General features: G+C 33.0%; 1 protein-coding gene across 3 annotated transcripts in view; it reads left to right on the plus strand.

Annotated features, from left to right (window-relative positions):
- Positions 1–1,849: 1,849 nt before the first annotated feature.
- The window catches only part of LOC123704369 (putative fatty acyl-CoA reductase CG5065), a 32,614-nt gene continuing 13,247 nt past the window's right edge, over positions 1,850–21,216 (plus strand). Inside the window, exons 1-3 of one of the 3 annotated variants that reach the window (XM_045652722.1) lie at positions 1,850–1,941; positions 16,968–17,110; positions 17,863–17,956. In XM_045652722.1, coding sequence (XP_045508678.1) covers positions 16,974–17,110; positions 17,863–17,956 — 231 coding nt within the window. In that variant the 5' untranslated portion in view covers positions 1,850–1,941; positions 16,968–16,973. Of the gene's footprint in view, positions 1,942–16,303; positions 16,432–16,956; positions 17,111–17,862; positions 17,957–21,216 lie in introns of those variants that run through there. The other 2 variants (XM_045652724.1, XM_045652723.1) reach the window with 2 other exon arrangements.

Below are 21,216 nucleotides of genomic sequence, written 5' to 3' on the forward strand. Positions count from 1 at the left end.
TGATACCTATAGGTATAATTACTCTATAGCCTTCCGCGATAAATAGACTATCTTACACTAAGAGAATTTTTCAAATCGAACCAGTAGTTCCAGAGATTAGCGCGTTCAAACAAACAAACTCTCCTCCAGTTTGTTTGTAATATTATAGTATAGCTAGAGCCTAATCATTAATTAATTTTAATCTTGTGCTATCATTATTATACAATATTAATTGTTCATGTCAAAGACTTTGAATTTAGCTACGATTAGTTAGTTTGTTTGTTCGTACACCCAAATACAGCTGAACAGAATTTCATGAAATTTGATAAAAAAATAAAACCTAACGTAAGTATAGAGGGTGAAAATTTTTGACCGCGTGTGAAACCGCAGGGCACAGTTAGTTAACCAAAATGTTGAAATGATAACCCATTTAGAATAAGTTAATACCACAAATACTGTAATTGCATCATTTCGATAGATAAGGTAGACTTTACGCGAAACTTGTACTTAAGGCACTTCACACTGCACTTATTGCAAGTGCAATTTTTTTAAGCTATTGCATAGCTTCTATCGCGGGCCTTGAGCGCAGGGACCGAATCGAGAAATTCCGTAACGAAAAAACCTCACGCTCCCCACGGGGACGGGTGGAGGTGTGGCTTGAAAGCATTGCATGCAATAGCTTTACCGCGGCAGTCCCCGAGTGCCACACGTTGTTTTTTTTATTTTATTGTATGATAGGGAACCGCTTGACCACGATCCCGCCTGATGGTGAGCTGAGATGTGGTCCAAGATGGAGCGCGCTTCCCCAGAAGGTACCTCTTCACTCCTTTCTTGAAGACCCCTATATTGTACTCGTCGGGGAACACAAATTCAGGAAGCATGTTCCAGTCCCTTGCGGTTCGGATAAAGAATGTGGAACCGAACCGCTTTGTCCGGGTACATGGAACGTCCAACATATTGCGATGCCTAGAGTCTGTGCGCCTCGACGAACTATACTCGACGAAGCAATAATATTTTTAAGTAGGTAAATAAAAGAACAAGGTGAAAGATATTAAAAACCTTATTCAACTATTCCGTATGATAGTATATTTTACCTTCAAAAGGCCGCCATTTAATTTAAAAAAAAAGGTACCTTATTTTGATAATTAGGACAAATCTGAAACCTCTGAAGTTAGTATTTTAAATTAATTATTTAAAAAAAAACTGGTTTCCACTGGGATTCGAACCCAGGACCCCTAGGTGCTATGCTCATGCGTCAACCCCTGAACCAAGGATGCGGTCATCAATTTATTTATGGTGTCAGATTTATTCTATCTCGACACTCGATAATTTAATAAATCGAACCATGTAACACTTTTAGTCACGCGAACAAAGTCGTAGACACGAATCTAAGTAGATATAAAAAACGTGAAAGATATCATTTTTATTTGATATATTTTACTCAATAATTATTAGTAACTACATACGTTTTTGCAGTACTCGATAACTTTTTAAATTTTATACTATTTATCTATGTATTATTAGTTAAAAAAATTCTTATAGCTGTGCTGCGCGGTTTTACCCGCATTGCTCCCCTTATTGGTCTTAGCGTGATGTTATATAGCCTATTAGCCTTCCTCGATAAATGGGCTATCTAACAGAGAAATAAGTTTTCAAATCGGACTTGACTGATCGATTTTTTTAGGGACAAGTAGTTGTGTTCTGCCAGACCGACACATTTTCGTCTCCATCGGGAATCGAACAGAAGACCTCTCTGTTTTAGACGTTAACCACTGTACGGTGTACCAAGGAGGACGAACGAAGGGTCCTTTCATTAGTAAAGCGCAAGCGGTATGACGTGACCTTACTTGCAAAACCCAGCATTGCATGCTTATGGAAGTTAGTTTAAGATTTTCCGAGCAACTGTAAGGACGTGCGCTTTTCTCTTTGTGTATTGTGTTTTGAACTGTGACAACTAAATAGGTAAATTTGTTTTATATTTTATTAATTGGTTGTTTTAATTTATGGTGAAGGATGAAAAATAAAATGAAAAAATATTTTTGAGATGTGGAAAATATAGTTTTTCATAATAGGGGTGAAAATTATAATTCGATAGCAACATTTATCATAGATACTAAAAATATCGAAGGACATAATATAATATGGAAAAACTATACTACCAATAAATAGATAAAATGTAAAAAGCAGCTTATTTTTAAAAATTTATTCTTCTTCTTTTTAGATATTTTTTTTCTTTCATTTATTACTAGGGGTAAAAATATTTGAAACGTAAAATCAGATTTACAAAAAAAAACTTAGACTTATTAATTAGTGTTCAAATTTTAAATTGCATAGTAAAGTACTAATATTACACTTGTTAATTATTAATTCGCTAGACCGTAAAGAGATTATTAATCCCCTGTAATTCCAAATACCTAATTATGTTTTTAATTAAAAATAAAGCGTGGTGAATGATGGCCGAACCCTCATAGGAGGCCCGTGTCCCAGCACCTTATAAAAATAATAAATATTTAATAATAATAAATATTTCAGGACAATTTTCACACACGGCACGATCTGATCCCATACTAATGTTTCGCTTGTGTTATGGAAACCAGATGGCTGATAAACATACATATTATATAATTTTAAATAAATACTTATACCTATAGATAATTAACACCACAGAGCAAACATCAATTTGGTTCATCAGTCATCGCACAAATATTTGCCCCGGGTGGAAATAGAACCCACGACCTCTGGCTTGGAAGGCAGCGCCACTACCTTCCAAGCCAACCGGCCAGTCGAATATGGGCTGATGATGATGATGATGGCGCCATAAAATCATCGTAGTCTGTCCTATTAAAATAATTCGTAATTGAGCTCTACTCGATCCAGATAAACATTGTTTTAAAAAAAAATAAGAAAAATCAAATATCCTTAAAAACTATTCAGTATTTTTTTTAGTGTAGGTACCTACGTAATATAACTTACAAGACTTTCTTTCATAATAAAATTAAAAAAATTTGTTTTATATTTTACATAATTAACTAACAAATTGGAATAGCATTTGTATTTACATTCTTAATCGAAAATAAAATTGACCTTTATATTAAAAAAAGAGCGTGTGTGCCGAGCACAGCGTATCAGAAGTGAAACTTCTTTGGCAAGATTCAAAGATAAAAAAGTAATCGCCATACTCCATGACGTGACGGTATTGTCATGACGCGACCTTGAAATTTTACTCTCGAAGTTTCACACAAAACATTATTTTATTAATATAAATTTATTATAAACTGATGCGTAAGGTATATCACATGTTCGACATGCACCAATAACTTAAGTACAAGTTAGATTGCTTGAAACACGACCTAAGTTATGTGACGTAACATATGTTGCAGCTATGTTAAGGTAACTTGAACTTAGTACCTAAGTTAACACTTGAATCGATCATGTTAACTTAGAATTGCCGTATTGCTTAAATTTTCGATTTTTACTTTATTATAAACGTTCTTTATATTGTTATCTATATACTATAAGTATATAAAAATGAAACCCGTTTTGCGTAGTCACGGCAAAACGCGTGAACGGGTGGACCGATTTCGAATATATAATAATATTTCTTGAAGTACGAGGATGGTTCTTATGTGGAGAAAACGTAAATATGTACCACGGGCGAAGCCGGGGCGGACCGCTAGTTATCTATAAAATATAATAAAAAAACATTTTTTTATATTTTACTAGTTTCCACGCGTGGCTTCACCTGTTTTGTAGAAAACTTAATAAAGTAGGTATATTCTAAAACCTCACAAAAGAAAAACTATCTATTAAAAAACCAAACCCCCACAATTCCATTCAGGGGGCGTCCATAAATTAACTGAGGTGATTTTTAAAATTTTCTTTTATTCTGAAAAGAATTATTAGCTCTGGCAAAATAATTAAGCATTATGATTTTATGAAGCGTGCACTTTTTTAATGTTCACAGTTTTTTTTGCTTTTTCTGACTGAAACTGTAATACAGAGTATATTTTAATTGCTAGATTTAATTAATGCAATTATAGTTAAAAATAACAGACAAATAAATGTTATATAGGTATTATATTTATAACTACACTAGCTGTCCTCCGCGGTTTTACCCACCTGCTTCGCTCCTGTTGGTCTTAGCGTGATGATAATATATAGCCTGTAGCCTTCCTCGATAAATGGGCTATCTAACAGAAAATAATTTTTGAAAAATCCCGAGATTAGCGCGTTCAAACAAAAAAACAAACGCTTCAGCTTTATAATATTAATAAGTATAATATAGATTTATATATATAATAAACTTATATGTAAAAAAATATAAAAAGAAATTTAATATTATTCCTAGGTATAAAAGACTTCAACGAACTTACATCTCCAATCCTTAAGGCATATTGTTATTAGTTCAACTCAACTCAAACTCAAACTTTAAAGGTGCCTAAATGTAAAATTAAACTCAAACAAATACTCAAATATAAACGTAAATAATAAACCACATGTTTTTGTTTCAATTTCGTTTATTAACCTAGTATTTTTTATTGCAATACTAAAATACTCTGTCTTAAGAAAAACACTGAAAACTATAATTAACTAGACACCATACAATACATGTTTATGACTTCTTTGACGTCATACATTTCGTATTCAAAGTTTTTCCCCAATACGTAAGCAGAGAAAAACGAACAATCGTATTGTTACGTAATTTTGAAACAAATATCATAATATTATGTATTCAATATTTTTTACAATATTCGATAATGAAAATATTGTAAAGTGACACTTTAAAAAATGTATAATATTATAAAGAAGAGTTTGTTTATTTGAACGGGCTAATCTCAGGAACGGTCCGATTTGAAAAATTCTCTCGGTGTTAGATAGCCCATTTATCGAGGAAAGCTATAGGCTATCATCACGCTAATACCAATAGGAGAGCAAAAATGCGGGTAAAACCACGAGTCGCAGCTAGTGTAAGGTAATATATTTATTATATCTAACAAAGTGAACAAACTAAATTACTTTAATAAGTTTTCTTTCTTTTTCTGAAATTATCGAACGGATGTTGAAACGGGTCGATTTATAACATAAACTCATGAAATTATTGTAGTCACCGATCCTTGATAAGTGTACAAAGTTTGAATTAAATCTGTCCGTTTAAAGTATCAAAATCGAGTCTAAAGGTTACATACAAACATACAGATGAAGCTAAAAAACGTGTTATTAATATAGAAATAACTTTTTGTCACCTAAACAACTGTATATTAATTGTACAAAGATGAAAATCTGCAATGATACTATGTAGTAATGTTTGTATACGTGCTAATCAGAAGATCTCAAAGATTAGGCAACAAAACAATGTATACGTTACATTGCTTCATATATGTGATGTTTGGTTTCAAACTCTCTACAAATGGGGCAATGGAAAGCAACCTTGGTTTTAGTACCCAATAGTTAAGCCACTATAGTACAGAGGTAAATATTATGACTTTGCATTGTTCAAAAGGTTCTTATATAAGACTAGCTTTCCGCCCGCGGTTTCGCCCGCGTTTTCAAAGAAAAAACCCGCGTAGTTCCCTTTCCCGTGGGATTTCCGATATAAAACCTATCCTATGTGTTAAGCCAAGTTACCCTCTATATGTGTGCTAACATTGTAATCGGTTCAGTAGAATTTGCGTGAAAGAGTAACAAACACACACACACACATCCTCACAAACTTTCGCATTTATATTATTATATAGTAGTATCACGTAGTATTGTAATAGCTATTTTTAAAACTGAAACTTATAGTTACAAAAAATACCTATATATATTTTGTTTTTAAATTATCACTACAATAATATTACATAATACATGATTTTTTCTAACTAAATACAAGAAAAAGAAATACGAATATATAATTAACATTTAGCACCTAATGTATTATTAATAATAATATTTTGATCCATGTGAACTTACATTGTTATTAATTATTATTCAATGAATTTTTGTTTTTTCATTATATTTTAAAGAAGTTCAATCAGATATTTTGCATATAATTAATGTGGAATTGTGTTTGTCTGTTTGTCTAATTGAATAAATAAATGTTTGAGTTTGAGTTTGAGTTTGAGTTTGAAGCCGTGGGCCAAAAGCTAGTTATATTTACATAGTAATTATTTAGTAATCCGTGTTAATATTATAATGTATGCGTAAGTTTGTATTTTTTGGCCTTTTCGTATTGTCAGCATACTTTACTGAAAATCACGTTAAAAATAGTGAAAGATCGAACTTTTACAATAAATCAAACTCGTAAAGATATTAGCGCGTGCAAACAAACAAATACAAATCTTAGGTACTTACACGCTGAATAATAATTTTAATACACAAAATATATTTTTCACTGAATTTAAATAATTGCAATTTATATGGGAATCTTTTTACGATTATTAAATAAGTTATAACAGTAATGTAAACAGAAAAAGAATAAAAGTCATTGTTTACGGATTATGCAGTCTGTTATTTATATGTTATTAGCTTCCGCCCGCGGCTTCGCACCCGTTTTCACAGAAAAAACAGCATAGTTCCCGTTCCCGTGGGATATCCGGGATAAAACCGATTTGTTACTCTATATGTGTGCTAAATTTCATTGTAATCGGTTCAGTAGTATTTGCGTGATAGAGTAACAAACACACACACATCCTCACAAACATTCGCATTTATAATATTATTAGGGATAGGATAGGATAGGATACATATTATAGTAGCCGTCCGCCCCGGCTTCGCTTGTGGTATGTACATATAATATAGCCTTTCAGGGATCACGTACACAACATATAAATAACTTTTTAAATTAGTTGTACTTGTATGTTTATCTGTAACTGACTCCATTAGACTCGATTTTGACCTACTTTAAACGGATCTATATTCAATAATTGAAAAAAACAACACACAACTTTATACAGTAATCAAGGAACGGTGTCAATACAATGATTTCATGAGTTCTTATTAAATCGTGTTTTTTTAGTATATATTTCTTAAACGATATAAACTATACGATTACCACTCTAGTTATTAATTTAAAACGTTATTTAATAAAGAGCCTAGGCTATTAAAGAAATTGCTTAGCCAGTTGGCTACGACCATAATACATATATCCCTAACCAGTTCTATAAATTAGGAATGCGAAAGTAACTATGTCCTTCTTTTTTAAACCGACTTGAGAAAAAACATAGGTAGGCTAGGTTTTATCCCGGAAATCCCACGGGAACGGGAACTATGCTTTCCTTTTACTACGTGCGCTTGCTTGTACCTAAGTACATATACATGATTAGAAATCTATGTGTATGTTTGTATATTTCATATTTGCAGTAGGTATATTGGCGTAATATTTTATCGCCGATTGCTTCAGAGCTCGACCCACTAGTAGAGTTAGTCAACCGATGCGTGATTAACATTGTAAATAGAGCGTTGTATTCGTCCCCGTGGGGTTTGGGCCAAATGGGACGTAATGAAATTAATTTTTTATGGGAACATAATTTTCAGTTATTTGAAATACATTTTTGAATGTATACATCAATAGGGGACATAAAATATAACATTTTATATTTAACTAGCTTTCCGCCCGCGGCTTCGCTCGCTTTGTCTAAATCTAGTAAATTATATACTAAAACATTCCTCTTGAATCACTCTATCTATTAAAAAAATCGCATCAAAATGGGACAGAGAAAGCGACTTTGTTTTATACTATGTAGTGATACATTTTGTGAAAATCTATGAATAACAAATAATTTTCTAAACGACCGTTACTCTGAATGAAAACAATGACCATTGAATTCAAATTATCAATATTAATATTTTTAATACTTACATCTCTTTTCCTCGTTCACTATTAAAGCGAGACATAAACATCTGTGACAGGAATTTACTAGAAGATAATAATTATCCTTCTTGAACTGAAACGGTAAAAACATTAACTTATTACGTCATCAAGTTATTACTTAACTATATATTATGTGTCCTGTGACTTTGTCCTTAATTCAAAATGTTTGTTTTTTGTGAAAAAATTAAAAGGTAAAAAAATCACGTTACCTACTTTATTTTTTATTTTATTTTAAATAGTATCTATAAAGTCAATAAAAAATACGTTATAGTAGAGCCATTTTAATAGGCAACATTTGACAGTTCAACAAAATTCAACAACGTAACCTAGTAACGACGACATAGAATAACATGATATTTCGTTTTGTTAGAACTGCACATTTGCTTAACTTTTTTCAATTACGATTACATATTTATAATAATAATGACCGATACAAGTAATTTTAAGATTTCATTTTACTGATAAACCATCCTAAACATAATAAACAATTTCTGAATTGAAGAACTGACGTCGCTACAATTTTGTGTCCATAAACCTTTTTTTCTTTTTAAATACTAGAGACGTTACTCTAAAAATCGAAATCTGACATCTAGAATCGAATGCATTGATTACTTGTGAATAAAAATCATCATAAATTAATAAATTCGATTGACAAATGTTTCAAATCCGTATCGATTAATACACTTTAATCGATGTTTTTAAGCAGGTTACCTCTCTTCGAAGATAAAATTGATAGACGTCAAATGTTGCCTATTAAATTGGCTCGACTATAATAAATAAGAACTTTTTGAACTGAAACTTCTGCGCGTTGAGAGTAATATTTCATGGCAATTAAAATTAAAAAATTTTATATGTAAATTTTTTTTTGACATCTTTGAGATTCATCTATTGAAAGAAAGAAAGAAAGAAAGAAAATACATTTATTTTAATGTCTTGCCACACAGGAAAAAGATACAATAAAGTTTGGATGCGAAGAAAACAGAAAATTATATTAAATACTAATAATTAAACCTAAACACATAGGGTCTGTGCAGCATCAAACATTAAAAAAGGAAACCACTCGGTGATATTCTGTGATGCAGAGGCATCGCAGCACCGGTTTTCAGTGGGCCCTCCTCGACAGTCAAAGGCACAGTGTAAATTTTTTACATAACCACTCAAGTGCGGGAGCCATTTTGCAAAAATCGGGAAATGTGCGGAACCGGATCCCGGTGCCGCCGCAAATGGGGTTTTTGGCGGTCCAATATTTTTATAAAGTCGATTAACTCAGATTCCTATAACAATAGCACATTTCCAAGTATTTAAATTCATAGATAATAAAATAGTCTATGCCTTGTCAAAACATGGTAACATTTAAATTAATAAAACAACTTGTAAGTCAAAGCAAATGTACCCTTGTAATTTTTGTTACATTTTGTCTGCTAATAAAAAATTAAAACAGCTGTTCAGTGAGATTTTAATATATATTGATCCTTTGTTACACTCTTCTTACGAGAAAATAAAAACATCATACCCTCCCATACATTTTTTTTACACATTCCCTGTTTATTTTTTTGTACAAAAAACTACCTACTCAATGTGTCATCAAAAGTGGGCCACTTAAATCATGTGGTTATGTTGTTATCTTGATTTATAGCTAGCCTGTTTTTTCCTTAACATGTCATATAAGTTAGAAAGAGGAAGGTTATTAGACCGTTTTATAAAGCGAACGCAAAACCCCTGTCTGTGGATCGACCGGGAGCCGGTCGCAACGCACCAGCCCCTGTATGTGGATCGACCGGCTCCCGGTCGTTCAGCACTTGAGTGGATAATATATTTAAGTATATAGTTTTGAGAAAGCAAAAGGTATACATAAATAATTAATATATTTTAAAAAAGAAAACATATTACATAAATATACAATATACATAATTACATTATAATTTGTATATTATAGAATTATAGTAACTTTACTACATATATATTGACTAGGTTGTAAGGAGATCAAACAATGCGAAACATATTTAGTTACCATGCAACTAAAGCTGGCCTACCTGCCTTACGATTAGATAATTTTTATATTTATTTTTAAAATTAGTCACAGATTGAATGTTGCGATAAGGCGGAGGCAGGTTGTTCCAACATTTAGTTGCATTGTACTTAAAACTGCCTCTGAATGCGTTTGTATGAAATTTTTGAAAATACATTATGTACGGAGTTGCCCTAGTATTATATCTGCTGTTTATATTACGCCCCCAAATTATTTTATCATGGAGATACTCAGGTTTAGTAGACTTTACTATCCCAAATAGTAAGGTGGCAAAATGCATGTGCCGTCGATTTTCCATGTTTAATATTTTGGCTTTATTAAGATAAGGTGATATATGATGCCTAGAAGGTATGTTCCAGCAAAATCGAGCACATGCATTTTGAACCCGCTGAATAGCATTCTTAGTTCTTTTAAGTAAACGAGGACCGTATACAGTATCTCCATAATCAAATTTTGAGAGAATTAATGTTTCACATAATCTGACCTTTACTTCAGAATTTATATAACGCTTCAGACGATATAGGACCTTAAGACGATAAAAACAATTTGAAATTGTTTTGTTCACATGCTTTTCAAACCTCAAACCTTCGTCAAATATAATTCCTAGATTGCGGGCTTCATTAACACGTTGCAGGACCGTACCCTTAATTGACACTTCTATGTTTTGCTGTTTTTCAAGCTTCTCAATTTGTTTTTTTGTTCCCATAATAAGATATTTGGTCTTGTCTGGATTGAGAATCAATGTATTATTTTCAGACCATTTCACTATCCTATCCAAATCGGCCCCTAGATTCTTCAAAGCTGTCTGTATTTCGTTGGGTGGAAATGATATGTAGAGCTGTATGTCATCCGCATACATATGGTATCTGCAGTTTTTTATACAGTCCCCTATATCTCCGGCATATAGAATAAATAGTAACGGTCCTAGAATTGACCCTTGCGGCACCCCCCTCCCAACTGACCTCACGTTAGAATAGGACGTAGTTCCATCATCCTGGGCCACCGCGACCAGTTGGCTGCGATCACTCAAGTAGCTCCTGAACCATTCCACAGCTTTCTCATTGAAACCATAGTAGGACAGCTTTGCTAAAAGCAAAGGTATATTTATTGTGTCGAAAGCGCGAGAGTAATCCAATAGAACCAAAATGGTAACCATTCCTGTGTCCTGATCGGAAAGTACATTATCCAGTACATCAATTAAGGCAGTTCCTGTGCCTCGATGCTTACGGAAACCGGACTGAAATACTGGCAAAATATTATTTGCTTCTAAATATTTAATCATCTGGCTATACACAACTTTCTCTAAGATCTTTGAGAGACATGGCAGAATACTAACAGGTCGAAGATCTTTGAAATCAGTAGGGTTATTGTTTTTCTGAAGCGGTCTCACAATTGCCCGCTGCCACAAAGACGGAAAAGTGCACGAGTCTAGTGAAAAGTTGATAATATGAGTAACAACGGGTAGTACATCTGACATTACAATCTGCAGCATATCCAAAGATAAGCCATCGATGCCAACAGCGTTGGATTTGAGCCCCTTAAACAACTGCAAGACTGTATCTTTAGATACTTTGCTAAAACCAAATTCAACACCTCCAAACCTGTTAGCATTAAAGTAATTAATGATATCCGCCTGCACTGTGTCCGCTCCAGGTATGTTTAAAAACTGACTGTTAATTTGGTCCGGATCTCGTATATGTTGCGGTAATGTATCAGTATACTTGGCTTTAAAATTAACATGCTTGCTGATATGTTTCCAGAGAGCTTGTGGCCTGTCTATGTTTTGGTTTATGTATCGATGAAAATATGCAGCCTTTTCACGAGTTATTGCATCACTAACATATTTTTTCAAGTCATTGTAATACTTTTTATGTGACGGAAGCTTTGTATGCTTCGCTCTAACATGGGCTTCATCTCTTTTCTTCATCAACAGTTTTATGTTGTAGGTTATCCAAGGATAACATTTATCACGTGTCAATACGAGCTTAAGAGGTGCGAGCAAATCAAATATTTTTAATACAGAGGAAGAAAATTCATAGACTAAGTTATGTATGTCGCCATTGCGAAAGAAGGGATCTGTGTTTAAATTATCTAAATAATGTTGTAGTTCCGTACTATTAATATCTTTTAGAGGTCGATTTGCTATAAATTTTGATTTTATTTTATCTTTGATAATATCTATTTTACACGAGATAAAAGCGTGACTACTTAGCGACTTAATATAGTCAATTTTAATGTCATACACCGGGACGGTTGCGCAGACTAAATCCAGTAAAGTTTCACTATCCTCAGTGAAGTGGGTTGGGTCTTTAATGTGCTGTAATAAATTCATACTATCCAAAAAATTAAGCAGCTTTTTAGTATTTACATGTGTAACATTTAATAAGTTTATATTAAAGTCTCCCAGCAATATCAAATTATCGCACCAGACGAAAGTTCCAATCGATTCTACAAGTGAATTTAAGAATAGATCAACATTTAACCATGGTGGTCGATATGCTGTACCTATAACAGTATTGATACCACGACTTGAAATTTTTACCCACATTTGTTCAATAGAGTTTGATTCTGGGTGCGTAAGAATTTGAGCTCCCACACCATTTTTGATATAGAAACCAACCCCTCCCCCTCTGCTACGAATACTAGGTGGACGGGGTATATGTTTTAATTGAAAGCCAGACACTTGAGGAGCGCGTCCATCTTCCCCCTCCCGGAGCCAGGTTTCATTAACGGCTAGTATGTCCACTGAATGTCGATTCATTGCAACAAAAAATTCCTCGTGATTTGACCCAAGCGATCCAGGATTTATAAAGCCTATTTTAAAATGTTGATTCTTTTGTTTAATCATCATATTATTGGAAAGAAAAAGGAAGTGCGCACAAATCCAAATAACCAAAATACAATTAAATTTATTGACGTCATATTATTCATATAATTATAGCTGCATAACAGTTTTAAACTAAAAATAATAATATTGCATGTGTTTTTCAAAATAAAATAATATAAAATTAGTTTGTAATAATAAGACACTAAATAAAATATTTTCATTTATTGCCAAAGAAGCACGGGGCAAGTAGTCAAGGAAGTTTCACTTCTGACACGTATGTTCGGCACTTTTTTTTGGAACGGTAAAAAATGTAACATTGATTTTAATTTTTAGTAATTTCATGCTAAAACAGAAATACAGTTAAAGCGGTAAAACCGCTGCATTTAACAATAAGTACTTTTTTTTTTTATAGTGGGGAAATCTTCCAAAGATACCCACTGCCCCCGGGGAAGGAGCCGTGGGTTATGTCGGATTCCTACCGACTAAAAACATCTTTGAGATTCATCTATTGCCAAAGAAGCACGGGGCAAGTAGTCAAGGAAGTTTCACTTCTGACACGTATGTTCGGCACTTTTTTTTGGAACGGTAAAAAATGTAACATTGATTTTAATTTTTAGTAATTTCATGCTAAAACAGAAATACAGTTAAAGCGGTAAAACCGCTGCATTTAACAATAAGTACTTTTTTTTTTATAGTGGGGAAATCTTCCAAAGATACCCACTGCCCCCGGGGAAGGAGCCGTGGGTTATGTCGGATTCCTACCGACTAAAACCCCACTGTGTTCCGTCGAGCCGATTTAACAATACCTACTGCAACAGTATTGCACCAGAATGGATATTTTGCAAGGAACTGATTTTGATCTAATAAAACACGATTTATTTACCCTAACATTTGTGTTTCCTTTCTCTTCCTTAATTATATATAAAACAATAATATTTCTTTATAATAAAAATGAATCGCAAAATGCGTTGGTAAGTTCAAAACACGAGAACGGCTGAACCGATCTCGTTAATTCTTTTATAATATTCCTTGAAGTACGAGGATGGTTCTTATGGAGAGAAAACGTAAATATGTACCACGGACGATGCCGGGGCTGACCGCTAGTCATAAATAAATTAAATAAAATTGCATGTATTCCCATTCCATAAAATATACATTTATGAAATTTTGTCCAAAAATACAATAACATTTTTATAGTCAAATCAACGCATTTTTCAACACAAAATTTTGTCATAATCAGCCCTATTAATCTACCAAAAAAATAACTATATTAATATGAATATTAACATATTAATAACGGAAGGAAAAGCAAATTATCGACCGTGAACTCGACACCTTGACCGTACGTTATTAAAAGCATTACATCTTAATGCTACCAATGACTTGCATGTTTATATAATATAGTAAGGTAAAGGCGAAAGTTATTTCTATGTTACTAGTTCTTGATCGTGACTTTGTCCGCTTATTATATGAATATTTCCGGAGAAAGGAGAACAAAAAAATAGGTTCTAATGCTCTAGGATGAGTGGTGTCTGATTTTTAAGAATTGTCATTATTTTCCCAATAATTAAGAACAACTTTAAATATATTAAAATTCTGTTTTTTGGAAATAAACTGTAACGGCTTGACCTTACACCAAAATGACCTTAAAACTTTAAAGTTACAGGACAAATCTTATAAAAATAAAATCAAAATGAAACTTGTGCTGAACCTTATAACATTTTTAGATTATCCTATCCTACTAATGACAACATGTAATAATAATATTTTCGTAATTTTATAAGAATGTATGCATTTTATTACTCTTCAAAACCACTGGATTGATTCTGATGAAACTTTACAATAATAAAGCTTAATAACAGCCCCCGGAATCACAGACACAATAGAAAATCTATTGTGTCGTGGTCCGCCGTCCGATCGGGCCGCTCGGGGCTCAATGGGTTAAACATCACAATAACATAACATATGATCTATGTACATGCTTTTGCCAGCTAAAACCGCGCAGCACAGCTAGTTTATAATTTAAATGTAATTATAATTTATTCCATGCTTCGAGACGTAATCAGAAGTCACCAAGAGACCTTGATTGTCGTCACATAACGATGTAACAGACGATCTTTTTGTATTTTGTAATTATAGAATAACTAGCTGTGCCCCGCAGTTTTATCCGTATTGCTCCGGTCCTGTTGGTCTTAGCGTGATGATATTTAGCCTATAGCCTTCCTCGATAAATGGGCTATATAAAACCATCTAAAACCGAAATAATTTTTCAAATCGAACCAGTAGTTCCTGAGATAAGTTCAAACAAACAAACAAACTCTTCAGCTTAATAAGTTAATCAGCAATTTTAACACAATCTATACTTTAATATTACAAAGCTGAAGAGTTTGTTTGTTTGAACGCGCTAATCTCAGGAACTACTGGTCCGATTTGAAAAATTCTTTCGGTGTTAGCGATAGCCCAATTAACGAGGAAGGCTTATAGGCTATATATCATCACGCTAAGACCAACAAGAGCGGAGCGCTGCGGGGGGCACAGCTAGTATGTAATCAAAACTCTTGCAAGTAAACACAACTCATGCAAATAAATAATATGATTTTTTTATTTATAAAAAAGCTCATCAAAATCGGTTCCAGACGTCATACACAATATGGTGTAACTAACACAACTTTTATGTGTTGAAATTATTTCTAAACCGTTATTTTTAATATCTTATTAATTGCTTGATCTAGAAAGGAATCGATTTCTTATAATAATGGAGTTAAGTTTGTTTGATTATGTTATCTGTTTCTTTGAAGTTATTTTTTATCTGTGCTTTAAATTTAACTCTATTCTTTTGTTATATTTTTGCAATTGGGTAATAAGTAATAACTATCAATGGATAATATCTAGTCAAGTGTTGAAACGAGTTCCGTCCTACTAATATTATAAATGCGAAAGTTTGTGAGATGTGTGTGTGTGTGTTTGTTACTCTCTCACGCAAATACTACTGAACCGATTACAATGAAATTTAGCACACATATAGAGAGTGACTTGGATTAACACATAGGTTATATACCGGAAATTCCACGGGAACGGGAACTATGCGGGTTTTTCTTTGAAATGCGGGGGAAGCCGCGGGCGGAAAGCTAGTAAATTATAAATTAAGGTTCATAAAACACAAGTATTTTGGAATAAAAATTCAAATGCCAATGAATGAATTTATCAGAACGTTCCCATCGTTAATAATGGCACGTACAGTGTACATAGAAAGCACGAGCTTTCAAATAAAGAGAATTACCAAAAACGGTTCACCCAGTCAAAAGATCTGAGTTAACGAAGTTAAAAAATGCAATTGAATTGGGAACCTCCTCTTTTATTGAAGTCGGTTAAAAAACAGACAAGCTTCGGAATAACCTATTTTCAAGTTGAACCATAACAAGAATCTTCTCTATAATACTAAAACATATTAGCACTTACACAGTAGCTAAACTATTGCAAATTGCAGACGATGTCACGGGTGACAACTAGTTACGAAATAGTAAATTTTCATAACCTCTTGACTCATATTGTCCACATCATTTCGACATTCGTAATGTGTTTCTAATTAGCATCAAATAGGGCATGTTTTGTACAATTTTGTAATGTGTGTTGCTTCGTAGCTTCAAAACGGATAGACTGTTTTTCGTGTTGTGTTTATTTATTATCAAACTAGGTTTCTACTTGGTTGTCGTCACATAACGATGTAACTTAAACAATATTTTGGTTTGTTTTTTTTTTTTATAATAGAATTACTAGCTGTGCCCCGCGGTTTTACCCGTATTGCATGCGCTCCTGTTGGTCTTAGCGTGATTATATTATAATATAGCCTGTAGCCATCCTCGATAAATCTAAAATCTAACTAATATAATAAAGCTAAAGAGTTTATTTGTTTGATCACGCTAATCTCAGGAACTAGTTAGATTAAAAAAAAAGTATTTCGGTGTTAGATAGCCCATTTATCGAGGAAGGCTATAGGCTATATATCATCACGTTAAAACCAACAGGAGCGGGGCAATGCGGGTGAAACCGCGGGGTACAGCATAAATATAATGAAAATCCTTAAAACACGCTCTAGTAAGATTAACTATATAAATTATTGTATTGTCAAATTAATTTTCACCGATCCTTGATAAGTGTACAAAGTTTTAATTAAATCTGTCCGTTTAAAGTCAAAATCAAAAGAAATCGGTTACACACAAACATACAGCTTCCTACCAAAAGCGTATTAAAAATTACTGACAGATCATTATCATCCACAGTGAGCCATGTCATCCGAAGGTTTGACAGCGATGGAGGTGGACTCTCTACCAGACAGGATAGCTGAGACCTTCGCAAACACAACCGTCTTCATCACTGGAGGGACTGGCTTCATGGGCAAGGTGCTTGTGGAAAAACTGTTGAGGTATGGAATTGTTTTGAATAGAAAGAACAGAAAAATTTATTAATTGAATAAAACTCAAATTCAAACATTTCTTTATTAAATTAGACTTCTTCTAGAAGCACTTTTGAATCGTCATTACATATTTTTAACATTTACCACCGATTCGGAAAGCAGGATTTTGCAATTTTGTTGACTACATAAGATTTAAAATTAAGTACCTTTTTTATTCAATTTCTCTACATTTTTCCCTGAGTAAATTTTATTATTTTCAACTAGCTTCCGCCCGCGACTCCGTCCGCGCGGAAAAATTAAGAAAAATTAAGATTTATTTTTTTCTACGTATTTTACCGGGATAAAAAGTATCCTATTTTATGCCCAGGATAATAAGGTATAATTATACCAAGTTTCATCGAAATCGAACCGTTAGTTTTCACGTGATGCCTTCACATACAGACAGACAGACAGACAGACAGACAGACGGACAGACAGACAGACAAAAAAATTTTTAATCACATATTTGGGTTTGGTATCGATCCAGTAACACCCCCTGCTATTTATTTTTTCAATATTTTCAATGTACAGAATTGACCCTTCTACAGATTTATTATATGTATAGATTTGATAAACGTAGATAGTATGCCTGGATGAAATTGCCTACAGTCGCTCATTGTACATAATAACTTTTGGAGCAATTTTTTTATCAAAATAATAGCACAAAATAGCAATATATGTATGACGTCAGCAGATGGCGCTAAAACAAATATTATTTACAGGAAATGCCCGGATATCCGCAAGATAATATTATTTATTCGGCCCAAAAAGGGAAAAACACCAAAACAAAGACTCGAAGAACTTCTAAGCGATGCTGTAAGTATTGTAATATTATTATTCACTAGTTTATAATTGTCGCGAATTTGTCTGTACCTTTAATAGAATTTAGAATAAGATGATCTATCTTGTTCTCGTGAGTACGAACTCGGTTCATCCGTTTTGACATTTCTACGGTACAAACAAAAAAAAATCTGTACAAGTTAGAACTTCATAATAATATTATGTCTTTCGTAACGTTAAATATTTTGTAAATTGTATTTATTAAGTTACTATATTTGCATTGCCTTTCAAGAACTTGTTAGCCGTTTTTGCGTGATTGATTAACAGACATAAAAAGTTTTAGATAATATACCTTATCAGTTATCTTCTAGAATTTACAACCAAATAAAATTAGGTAAACAACAATAATACAAGCTCATTAAATTCTTTTAAAATTGTACTTTTAATTAAAACAGCTCTATTATAATTAAAAAAGGTTACTAAAATAATTTTCTAAAATCTCAATCGAAAAAATAAGGTTTTCAAATCAATGTAAAACCTTGTATTATATTCACTGTGGTTAAACATAAAAAAAGCAAAACACAATTACAAAAAACAGGCAAATTTGTCACAGACAATTAATTTTCAAATCAAGATTCTTACATAACTTTAATAAGATAAAGAGAGCAAATCCGCGTTGAAAAACTAGTTTAATTTATTCGCTAGATGATTAATATCATGCACAAGAGTCATAAAACACATGTAACTATAAAAACAGGTCAAGTGCGAGTCGTACACGCGCACGAAGGGTTCCTTACTATCAAGTAAAAAAATACGAAAAAAAACACGTTTATTGTATGGGGACCCTTTTTTTGTTGTTATAGCGGCAACGGAAATACGTCATTTGTGAAAATTTCACCTTTCTAGCTATCACGGCTTATTAGATACAGCCTGGAGACAGACAGACAGAATTTTTAGTATTGTCATCATAGCGGCAACGGAAATACATAATTTGTGAAAATTTCAGCTTTCTAGCTATCATGGTTTATGAGATACAACCTGGAGATAGACAGATAACGAAGTCTCAGTAATAGGGTTCCGTTTTACCCTTTGGGTACGGAACCCTAAAAATAACTGTATTTTACGACATGAAACGTATACGTTACTTAACTGCCAAAAGACAATGCTGTTTCTCCATTTTCGTAACTTGAACTTAACCTAGCTTGAAGTTAAGTGAACAAAAAACGGAAAAATAGTAATGCAATATTATGATTAGGGTAATTATTTTTGTTTGGGTATTTTTTGTTTTTCCAACAAAACATTAATTGGATAATAAAGTTATTTTAAGCATTATTTATTATTATAATAGATTTCCTGTTATTTTCAACAATTTTTAAGTCTTTATTCATATTATACTTTAAATTATAAAATAGGTAATATTTTTATTAATAAAAAAGTAACAAGCTAAGTTAGGTTATAATCACGACGTATTTTTTAAAACAACCATTGAAAAGGAATGTCACTGTTTTAAGAAAAGGTAACTGATGACAAAGTAGGCTTTGAACGGTGCATTTACATCAAACGAGCGAATGCTCATTCTATTCTATGTCAAATTATTTAGTGTAAACAGGCGTAGAGTATTCTTTCATTGTTCTTAGTGTGTTCGAAAAGATTCTATGCAATGTTCTTATACTGAACAACACTGAATATGAGTTTTCGTTTACACTAAAACATCACGAAAAAGTGCTCTTACTAGCTCTATGTTCGTTTGATGTAAATGTACCGTTAGACAGTATTTCAAAATTATCTTGTAGTATATCCTTTTTAACTAAACCGAGCTAACAAAAATATAAAATATACCCTCACTCCGTAAATATACAGGTCTTTCTACTGGCAAAAAAATCCGAAATCCATACTAATATTATAAATGCGAAAGTAACTCTGTCTGTCTGTCTGTTACTCAATCACGCCTTAACAACTGAACCAATTTGCATGAAATTTGGTATAAAGATATTTTGATAACCGAGAAAGGACATAGGCTACTTTTTACCCCGGGACTGGGATATGTTTTATCCCGGAAATCCCACGGGAATGGGAACTATGCGGGATTTGCTTTAACTGCGCGGGCGAAGCTGCGGGTTTAAAGCTAGTACTCTAATAATTGTTGAGTTTTCCCTATATCTTCTTTTATCTAAAATCCCTTTTAAAAGCATTTAAGCGAAACATTTCACAAATTAACAATATTTAAGTCTATATTCCGTTCTCTTTAGGTATAGTGCATCGAGTTGGTAAACCTTGCAACATGCCAGCCTATGTTGAAAGACATGCCCTAGCTAAACGTGTTAGTCATACTGTTTGGTTTTAGTTTTAAAGGGATATATTACTTGTGTTTTTTTATCTATACTATTATTATAAAGAGGAAAGGTTTGTATGTATGTATGGTTTTCACGCATAAACTACTGGACCGATTTTGATGAAATTTGGCATAGACCCTGAGAAAGAACATAGGCTACCTTTAATTGCGAAATATGTACTACGGGTGAAGCCGGGGCGGACCGCTAGTTATAAATAAATAAATAACGTTAATTTCTTATTCTTTCATAGACATGGACATATTCATTATAGTTTTGTTCACAAGTAAAAAGTATAAGTGGCGCCCGTTTTAGGCTTAGTTCGAAGAACTAGCCTGTATATACAACTATACAGGCACCAGCTTCTCCCTAAGTCATTTGAACTTTACTATAACAAAAAAGTGAGCTAGTTATACATATAAATGCAGGTATGTGCAAGCATATTATACAAAGTATTTAGTTAGATTATAAAATAACATAGGTATATAATATATAAATAACATAGGTATGTAATAGAGTTATATCTTAAAAAAAAAATTTAATTGTAGATCATTAAAACGATCTCTTGACCAAGTACGGTCGTTGTGCAAAACAAACGACATTATTGCATTGCAGGAGACGTGGCTTCTTCCACATGACTTAAACTTAGTAAATGAAATTGACTCTCAATTTAGTGCCTTCGCTAAATCATCCGTGGATACCTCTGTGGGCATCCTACGCGGGCGTCCTTATGGAGGAATAGCTATCCTGTGGAGAAAGTCATTATTTTCTAGCGTTGTCTCAGTGGAATGTATAAATGATAGGCTAGCTGCGATCCGTATCGCTGTGGATGACCGTCATTTTTTGGTGATGAGCGTATATTTACCGACAGACAAAGAAGAGAATCTTATAGATTTTACGTCAACGTTAGCACAAATGTCTGCAATAATAGAGGATAGCGACGTTGAGGCGGCCTTTTGTCTTGGC

The sequence above is a fragment of the Colias croceus genome, chromosome 29, assembly GCF_905220415.1.
Source record: "Colias croceus chromosome 29, ilColCroc2.1".
NCBI classification, from domain to species: Eukaryota; Metazoa; Arthropoda; class Insecta; order Lepidoptera; family Pieridae; genus Colias; species Colias croceus.